This window comes from Spea bombifrons, chromosome 7 (genome assembly GCF_027358695.1).
Source record: "Spea bombifrons isolate aSpeBom1 chromosome 7, aSpeBom1.2.pri, whole genome shotgun sequence".
In the NCBI taxonomy this organism is placed as follows: Eukaryota; Metazoa; Chordata; class Amphibia; order Anura; family Pelobatidae; genus Spea; species Spea bombifrons.
In genome coordinates, this window is record NC_071093.1 from 15,581,920 (window position 1) to 15,591,830 (window position 9,911).

Consider the following 9,911-nt stretch of genomic DNA (forward strand, 5'->3'; position numbering starts at 1 on the left):
TTTTGCTATTTTGCAGTCCTGTGTAAAAATATAGTTTGCTCAGCTAGCACCAGCACGCTCTCAGCTAGCGCCAGCACACTCTCTATGGCATCCTCCCAACAACATTAAGCAAGAACCATTAACTGGAATGTGAGGCACTTGTGAACCTGCATAGCTAGATAAACAACTTTTCATGCTTCTTCCCAGCAAGGTAAATAAAGCCAGAGCCACCAACTACAATGTGAGACACACGTGAACCTGCTCTGAAATGTATTGCACGCATCAGTGTACATACTTTTCTTATTGTTACCTGTTCCAGAAGTGTGTTTCATTAAATATGGTTTCTGGTCTGTGACTACATGAGTTTTTAAAAGCGTTTACTCAAATTTCCCGGGATACTTCTGTTTTTTTGGGACCTATCTCGGCATAAATATAGTGCATTACACTGCGTACAGGCAGCATTGCGTTTTAACTATGTATGTCTAAGACACACACAGCCTAAATGCTTGTAAATGAGCTCCAAACTACCCGGTATCTGTGTCGGGTAGCCTAGAGCTCAGCGCTGCATGGCCCCATCCCCTTTGTCCCAGGAACCTGGAAGTAAATATTGATGGGTAAGGAGTATGCATCACATACAAGTCAACTGCCATAGTATTAGAAAAATAGAATTGTATTTTTTTTTATATATAAATATGTTTCGGGTTTTTTAACCCCTTTAGTTATGGGGGTTTTCATAACCAGAACGAACAAAGTGTTTATTTGTAATATTTACCATGTGTTTGTTACGGAAGAGGAGAATCATGCCTTAAGAGCTCTCATACATGTTTTATACCTGTAATGTCATGGTGACATTACTGGGCTTCCAATATATATTTTTTAAAATTTATCAGTTTGCACAGATTACAATGGGATCAGCAAGCAGGGCTATAACAATTGCAATCAGCCAGCTCTCCTGTCCTCAAGTGAACTTCCGTTTGGGTGTCAGCAGTGACACCTAACAGAAGGCAATGCCTGATCATGTGATTGGGCATTCCTTGAATGATAGTGTACCAGCACTCTCAGCGAGTGCATTTTCACGCAATCAGTTAGCAGGAAGTAAGCGGGGAAGAGTTCATGCATAAGAGTGGGGGCGAAGCCCAAGTCATCCTTAGGTGGGCCAGGAGTGAGTGGTGGCCGGATACGACTCCCCTGCTTCTAAAAAAAAAAGGAAACTCACCCAGAGACTCTGGGTCACACCGGGGGAGTTTCTTAGTAGGTACATATGCATGTCGAAAACCTTAGTTATAGCATGTAGACATTTCTCTGTTTTCTTTTTAAAAAGTATTCTCTCAGATAATTGATATGCATGGCTAATATGTAAATAACACTTAATGGTTTAAAGGAATGTATCTGGATTAGTGTTCTGCAAAGATTATCAAACAATATATCCTTATCTTTGCTAACTGACAGAAGGACTCCCCATGATGCAGCGTCGCTGTAGTTAAATACGTGGACATTTAAGATTCTAATATTTGTTTTTGTTACTAGTATCAGATTAAAAATATGTCTTCAGAAATAGCTTTTGCATAATACCGTATTGGCTCGGATATAGGCCGCCCCCGTATATAGGCCGCACCCTAAAAGTTTGGTGCTTTTTTAAAGAAAAAGTTTTTTTCTTTAAAAAAGCACCAAAAAACATGCTGCCACTCTGTCCTCTCCCCCCCCCGAGATATGCTGCCACTCTGTCCTCTCCCCCTCCGAGATATGCTGCCACTCTGTCCTCTCCCCCTCCCCGAGATATGCTGCCACTCTGTCCTCCCCCACCTCGAGATACACTGCCACTGTGTCCTCCCCCCCCTCGAGATACGCTGCCACTCTGTCCTCCCCGCGATATGCTGCCACTCTGTCCCCCCCCCCCGACTTACCAGAGCAGACTCCCGGGTGTCTTACGGGGCCGGAGGGGGACATCTATGCACATGGTGTATACAACTCCCGGTGCCGGCACTCAGCGGAAGTGCCGGCACCGGAAGTTGTATACGCGTATGGCGTAGATGTCTTCCGCCGGCCCTGCAAGACACCCGGGAGTCTGCCCTGGTAAGTCGGGGGGGGGTTAGAATGCATCGTGCGCACGTTCACCGGCAACGGCGCATCGTCGCTGCCGGTGAACGTCCGTGCGATGCGCTTAGACAACCTCCCGTGCCGGTACTCCCCCCCGTGGAAAGTGCCGGCAGGGGAGGCTGTCTGAGCGTATCAGACAGTAGGATGCAGGTCCCCTGCACCGCTGCGGGGGATCTGTATCCTAACCCCGCTGCCTGCCCGGCGCCCGGGACTGCATGTCCCGGGTGTCGGGCGCTAGACCCCGAATATAGGCCGCACCCCCACTTTAAAGACTTAAAGTGGGGGAAAAAAGTGCGGCCTATATTCGGGCCAATACGGTATATTTTTTCAGGCAGCTGCATATCAGCCATTTGTATGTAGCTCTTTTATGTCGAATCAAATATACAAATACCCTAACTCCTTATCCTACTGCCTGGTAGACAATAGAATGGCTCAGTTTTTATCACCCAGGTACTGACACTTTGACTAAGGAAAGTGTAAGAAATACCAATAACACAAGTTATGGTGGGTAAAGGTGATGGAAAACCCTTCCACTTAAAATTAAGGGGGTTGTAGAAGCATTGCTAAACACTAATCTACAAACACCAGACAAGCCAGAAGGCTAGTTTTTTTCCTCAGAAATCTCATGGTGCTGCCACAACAACAAGGGATTCTGGGTAGGTGCATGCAAACAAGGTCAACAATGACCACCTTTTGCCTCTATACCTACTTTATACATGGATCCCTTAAAAGTAATTGCCCGCTGTACAGGACAGCCTTTAGACAAAACTCGGGAAAGAGGTGCAGTAGCCAGATCACCACTCATGGACAGCTGTTTCGTCCTTAATGGGACTTGTCAGCATGAGGTTGTGATCCTGGCTTAATACGTGAGGGAGCACAAGAAATACCAATAACCAAAGTTATGGTGGGTAAAGGTGATGGAAAACCCTTCCACTTACAATTAAAGGGGTAGTAGAAGCATTGCTGAACACTAATCTACAAACACCAGACAAGCCAGAAGACTTGTTTTTTTCCCCCAGAAAGGAAAGCGTATGGAGGAACAAACTTTATGAGCATTGCTAATAGATAAAGAAATTGTATAGCCAATGCTTTTGTTTAGTTTTACAGTATAGTACTATATTGCTAAAGCAGATTTTGTTTCCATGGCAGTTCCCTTTTCAGAAGGTTCTAAAAAGCTAGGACGTATGGTTTTGCATAAGAAGTTATTGTAGTGACTTTTTTTTCTATAAACTTCAGCAGAGTTAGGAGTAAATTTCAAGGGTCAGAGTTGTCCCTGCCTTGCAATGAATACTTGTAGACATTCTAATCTTTAAGGTTGGAAAAAACGCAAGATTGACAAAGACTACGTAATAAAAGCTTAGCCATTGAAGGGAGGACATCTACAGCCACGTAAAAACACTGCATCCCTTCTATTCTTATTAAGGGATTTTTCTAACCAAGCTGTAACAGTTAAAACTGGTATTGCAAGATTCCCATGCAGCGACCTCTCCCACCCTGACAGTAAGGTACATGACACCGCACATACACAGTATTCACGTTACTTCTCCAGATTCCACTTTTGTCAAACAAGAGTAGAGATCAGGGACATAATACAATTTCTTCAACAGCTCATAATCCTAACAATTAAAGGTACAATTGAATGTAATGAAAACGTAAAGGCAGATTACAAAAACACACAAACGGAATTCATAAAACAGCTAATACTGATGTTCAATCAATGAGGGGGCTTTTTCAAGAGTGTGATAATACAGTTATAATGTAATAGATCTTCCATAACAAGCAAAAAGGTGCAGCTCTCGAGCTATGCTTTTGCTAGCTGTTTGTTTGTAGTGGTGTATAGATCAAAGCACAGTGTACCTGGTAGAACTTTGGCATTTCTGATTTTGCTTTACAGTCAATGTCAGACTGACTGTAATTATAAAACATGGATTTAATTCATGTTGCCTACACAGAATATTATTCATGGCTGCAATTACTTTTGTAGTCCACTTAATAGAGGACAAAGTCAACAATTCTGTGAAAAATAGATTTTATACTATTATCAGCTAATGGACTTCTAGACATTCACAGACCTGCACATAACAGGGTAACCAAAAGCAAAAGTTTTTCCCTCACACATCTTCCTTCGATAATTTAAATGAAAGAAAACAAATTTCACATACATTTGATACACAAATACAAATAATTTGGAGGAAAATGACACCAATAGGATTACTAAAAAAAACAAAAAAAAAAAACCCCACAAAACAAAAAAAAACAACCACCTTGTTTTGTATTTCCCATAAAAATGGCCAAGAGAAATTATACTCTATGTACAATCCTAGCAGAAATGTAGACATATTATTGCATTTGGACTTGTTTGTTACAATCCTGTTAACACAATGCTGGCCAGCAATGCCGCTCTAGCTCTATCTACAATGACGTTTGCTATAGGCTGCCTATAGTTGCTTGGGCACATACTCAAACATAACTTGGACACCGATTCCTAAACCTGGAATGAGCACAATAAAAGTACAAGGGGGAAAAAATCTACGTATACAGTATTACTATAGTAATGGAGCATCTCTTACCAGTGATTTCATCCCTTCTTCCAGAATTATGGCCTGTGTTGACATTTTGTGTAAGCACCCGAGCAAGCACTGAAGAGTTTCTATACAGCTACAAACATTATTTGTCTTCATATACTGAGTAAGGGATTTTTGTTAATCTAAGTCAGCAATTAACATTCTCCATTGTTTATGTACAGCGACCTCTTTGTCACTGTCCCCTTTTAACCTCTACGTATCACCACATTAGTGAGCTGGGTTATCAACCCAACAAGAAAAACATTTTTGGTGATTTATGGTCAGCTTGATGTATGTTCTACAAAGCAAAGGATTTAAAAAACGAGGAAAGTGAATTATTCTATGTATAGCACTTCATACAATGTAAAATCCTTCCATACCAAGCCCATTCTGAGGGTAATAACTAGCATCAACAAGCAAAGCAAAAGAGGTATCCCTCACCTACACTATGGGGGGTAATAAATAAGGAAATCTAGGTGGGTAATGGAACAGAGTTAGATAGAAAGTAGACTACTACCTCGCTTATTTATCACTTCTAAAAAATCTCACATTGCGTGGGCAGAGCTTTCATCTGAACATCTCATGGAGCGGCAAACAGGCATCCACTCCCTTTAGGATCATGTGCGATCCTTACATCTGTCTGCACTTCTCATTCACAACATATCTTCTAACACAGAGATATATATATATATATATATATATATATACACACACACAGACGTACAATGTGTGCGTCAATCATGCTTTGTATTTGTTAGCATTTGGTACTTTTTTCCTTCAGCACTGTACATACTATTAGCCTGTGGTGATCGTGTACCCAGCAGAAATCTGCAGCAGAGATTCAGCAGGGAAACTCATTCATACACATTTGCAGGTGGAACAGGTGTGCCAGACAGTCATAACTTGAGGCAATACTGAATGTGTTCTCTGCTAATGAGGCCAGATAACTCCTAGACAAGAAATGCTTTGGGATTTTTAAAGTAATGTCAGCTCTTATGTGGTTAAATTAATGCTCTGACTTTATATGTATTTGACATACACCAAGTGCATTTTAGTGGCATGCATTTCCTCTATAGAGATGTGAGTGTATATATATTTATTTACATATATATATTATTTACATATATTTGTTTTACACATCTTATGTATGTCTGCTTTAATATTCAGTAGTTGTAGCATTGTTTGCACTTTGTACATATTTTGCAATTTTAATTTTCAGCTAAAAAGCATACCTTATTTCTCTATGGGTAAAATTTAGCAATGGGCTTTAGTAAACACAGTTGCTAATATTAGAGGAAATATATGCCCATTGGGCAAAGTTTTCAGTTGCATAATAAATCAAAATAACACATAACTATCATGTTTCATAAACATTTCTATGTTGTAAAGTGATTAGTATAAAGTAGGTAATGTACCACTTTGGAAGAATAAAAAGAGTAAGAGTTTCTTATTCTAGTACTTAGTCAATGAAAGGATTGTAATAATTTGCATTAGTCACAAAAAATCCATACGTGACCACTGTAAAGGGGTGGTTCTTCATGTGTGGTTAAATTTTAAATCTCGTGATTCTCAGCGCTAGCAACCTTGAACCATGGTAAGTGAAAGGTCTCCTTTAGTAAGTTTCTCCTGACCAAGTGAGTTCGTGAGAATACCACAAGATAATATTCACAAGGATCCTTCAACTCAGAGTTTGGGTAAAATAAAACCCTTGGTGAAATGAATACATTTTTTGTTTTTTGTGCCAAATATGTAAAAACTTGTTCTGGAGCTACACTTCAATACACTGCTTAAAAATTAATATTAGTATTAGAATTTAATAATTCCAAGCCTCAGTCATACATTGGATGCTGGGGTGTCAATTTAAGATTAATCAGATCTAAAAAGTAAGTGCTTTCTAGTGATTACCACATTGAGACACTTCACATTAGGCACTGCCCTGGACCAGTGTCGGGTGAGCTCCTCCTGTTCCTACCTCTGCAGATGCCAAGCATTGCGTGTAATCCCAAAAGCGCAATCTGCCCCTGGACCTGCTGCCTAGGCCTACTCATGCCAGGCCAGAACACACCACTGGAAACAGATGTACACTATACTTGAATCCATGTAACATTGTCGTTATAAAGTTTAAACATTAGAAAGATGCATTACGTTTCAATCGACAGTCTATTGCCTCAGCCCATTTTATTTAGTAAGTAGTATAATGTGCATTCTTAATCTGCCCCAACAAAGGACCAGGATGGCTGTGAGTGTACCTTTAACATGGCAGGTCAAAAATACACATTGTTAGGTAATTTGTAATCTTAGATATACATTATATTGTAAAAACTATCCTCAATGTATACACTTAAAACTATATACCTACCAGAAATGTTCTTCCATGGCTGCCAGGTGGGCTACACAATGCTCTCATACAGAACACAGTGCATAAAATATGCACAATAAAAACTCATTATGGTGAAATGTTCAAAACTGGATCTTAACAACATAGCAACCAATGAAATGATCCTGATTGGACTTTTTCATTCCTTGCTATATTGATAAGATGACTTTGAGGGCACCTGTAGGCCACTCGGTAATCATAGCTGTAGTGTATATGCAGAATACACAGATTTTAACAAGAAACTTCACCATCAGATGCCATTTGACCTATGCATTTGTTGACAACGTCCCTAGTGCAGTGTTCAGATGAAATGGTACCTGTTTTTTCTGTTGACAGGGGAACTTAGTGTTGTATATAGCACCATCATATTCCGTAGCGCTGTGCAATGGGTAAAGAGGACATAGCAAGTAGTGCATAACATAGCAATTTGAAAGAAGCTTACAATCTTACAAAACCAAACAGGTATTTGCCAAGACGTTATGGCATGTGATGTCATGCTTCAGAAATCGCATATGATGGATACAATCTGTAATCTGAGTAAATTTAATCATCCCAAGTGACCTAAATCACATCACCATTTAAAATTGGCTGTGTCCATACATCCCAAAAAAACTAAGCATATGTACATCAATGTAAACATGGGTGACCTTAGGTCCCCTAGTACAATTGCAACATATTATGGTAACAATGATTTGAAAAAAACCTTGGTTCTACTATTCTAAAAAGAAAAACAACTTTCTGTATTGTAAAAAATCTTCTATACACAGTAACAAAATATGAAAAATCACAAAAAACAAGCAACTGCTGAAGGGATTTATTTTATTAAGGGAAATAATACTGAAGTGTAAGGCTTGCTGTCAAGTGGGCCTATTACAGAACCTGCAGGTCCACTGCTGTCAAAGAGGAAGAAAATGAACCAAATGATGTTAACGGAAAACAAAAGCAGGCCATACAAATAATGATTTTTGTTTTCATCAAAATGAACAGATCTTACTTTTTCTCGGGCTTTGATGTACCTCTGCGCAGCTTGCTGGATTAACTCTCTCATGCTCATCTTTCCATCCTTGCAAGGAACCACAATGGCAGTCTTCCCAAAACAGACTGTTACTTTCATAATGACTGCCTTTCACCAAAAATAATAATAATAAAAAAACTGCCAAAAAATAGAAAAAGGAAGAAATTGCTAAATCCCAAAAGCCAGTTATCAGTCAGTTGCCCACTGCTGTTCCCTGCTAGCAACAGGTGCACAGTCTTGAAGTTCTTACAGGTTCAAGCCAACATACTCCATAATTATGTTTTCTCCATTGGGGGGAGAATACGTTTCATTAATTAGAAGCAGTAATTAAACGCTACGAAAGTGCAGGTGTTTGATTACTTGGTTCTCGGAAAGTTCGTAGAAAAGTTGCGGCAAACAAACAGAAATACACACGGCGTTATTTCCTACTAGTGTCCGGGCCGGTGGCTGCAGTCTCCCCCGGGAATAGGTGCAAAGCCCTCTTTGAAGGCGGAAGGACAGCGAGTGGCTGATGAGGGCATTAAGGCGGAATGAGGAAGCCGCGGCAGTTCCTCAGGATGGGCTGGGTCGGTCGCGTTTGTTTGTGGCCCCAGGTGGGAGTTAAAGGGGCTTTGTCAGAGGTTAAGAAGCTTTAAAAAGTCGCGGGTTGGAAAAGTGTTGGTTCAGGGCCGGGATTCCCAGGCAGGCAACGCAGCAAGGGAGGAGCAGATGGAGATTGTGTCACCACCGAAGGAGGAGAGACTCCTATGGAACGGGAGACAGGGGAGGATACTGCTGCTAGACCTGGCAGCCCTTCCCCCTGCACTGTGCTGCGAGCGGCCACATAAAGGCGAAGGGGAGGCACAGGGGAAAAGAAGAGGGAAAGTGAAAATAATGGGAACGGGGGTATAACGTATTCTATACAGAGAATAGAAAGACTGGCCGCTACAGACAGAGGCATGTGAGCTACACTGCAGCTTCAACTCTGTCTCCAACGTGTGCAGTAGCGCATTCTGCAGCGATAGGGGTAACAGGTGAAAAGTTCCTTGGCGTTCCATAGAGCTCTATAAAGCTGCATTTCTGAGAATTTATAGAAACTTAAATGGTTTATTTAAGTGAGAATGATGTTACTGAGGATGGAAGGAGAGAATTTATAATCAAATGAGTAATAAAAATAAAGGTGAATGAATAGGATCAAAAGTTATAAGGTAAAATACACATAGGAGGGCTATTCACTAAAGGGAGAGGTGCTTCACTGGACCTGTATAATATACACTCACTGGCGACTTTATTAGGTACACTTTGCTAGTACTGGTTGGACCCCCTTTTGCCTGCAGAACTGCCTTCAATCTTTGTGGTATACTTTCTACAAGGTGCTGGAAACTTTCCTCAGAGATTTTGGTCCATACGGACACGATGGCATCACGCAGTTGCTGCAGATTTGGCGGCTGCACATCCATGATGCGAATCTCCCGTTCCACCACCTCCCAAAGGTGCTCTATTGGATTGAGATCTGGTGACTAAGGAGGCCATTGGAGTTCAGTGAATTCATTGTCATGTTCAAGAAACCAGTTTGAAATAATGTGAGCTTTGTGACATGGTTCATTATCCTGCTGGAAGTACCATCAGAAGATGGGTACACTCAGGGCCGGCCTTTGGGGTGTGCGACCTGTGCGACCGCAAAGGGCGCCACACTCCAGGGGGCGCCGCTGCAGGGTCCGCTGCCGCCAGTAGCGTACCTAGCGTGGGGGGGCGGTCCGCACTGGGTGCCGCTCATCAGGGGGGCACCCGGCACCCCTCCAGAGATGGACAGTAATGTCCGCTGCTGGAGGAGCAGGCTCACAAGGGAGCGGTATCGGAGGTCTTTAAGAGACCTCTGGCTCCCTTGAGTGATTTTAAG

General features: G+C 41.5%; 1 protein-coding gene across 3 annotated transcripts in view; it reads right to left on the bottom strand.

Annotated features, from left to right (window-relative positions):
• The window catches only part of PARD3B (par-3 family cell polarity regulator beta), a 504,041-nt gene extending 495,881 nt beyond the window's left edge, over positions 1 to 8,160 (bottom strand). For 2 of the 3 annotated variants that reach the window (XM_053471717.1, XM_053471716.1), the window contains exon 1: positions 8,012 to 8,159. In XM_053471717.1, coding sequence (XP_053327692.1) covers positions 8,012 to 8,131 — 120 coding nt within the window. In that variant the 5' untranslated portion in view covers positions 8,132 to 8,159. Of the gene's footprint in view, positions 1 to 8,011 lie in introns of all 3 variants that reach the window. The other variant, XM_053471715.1, reaches the window with a different exon arrangement.
• Between the last annotated feature and the right edge of the window lie 1,751 nt (positions 8,161 to 9,911).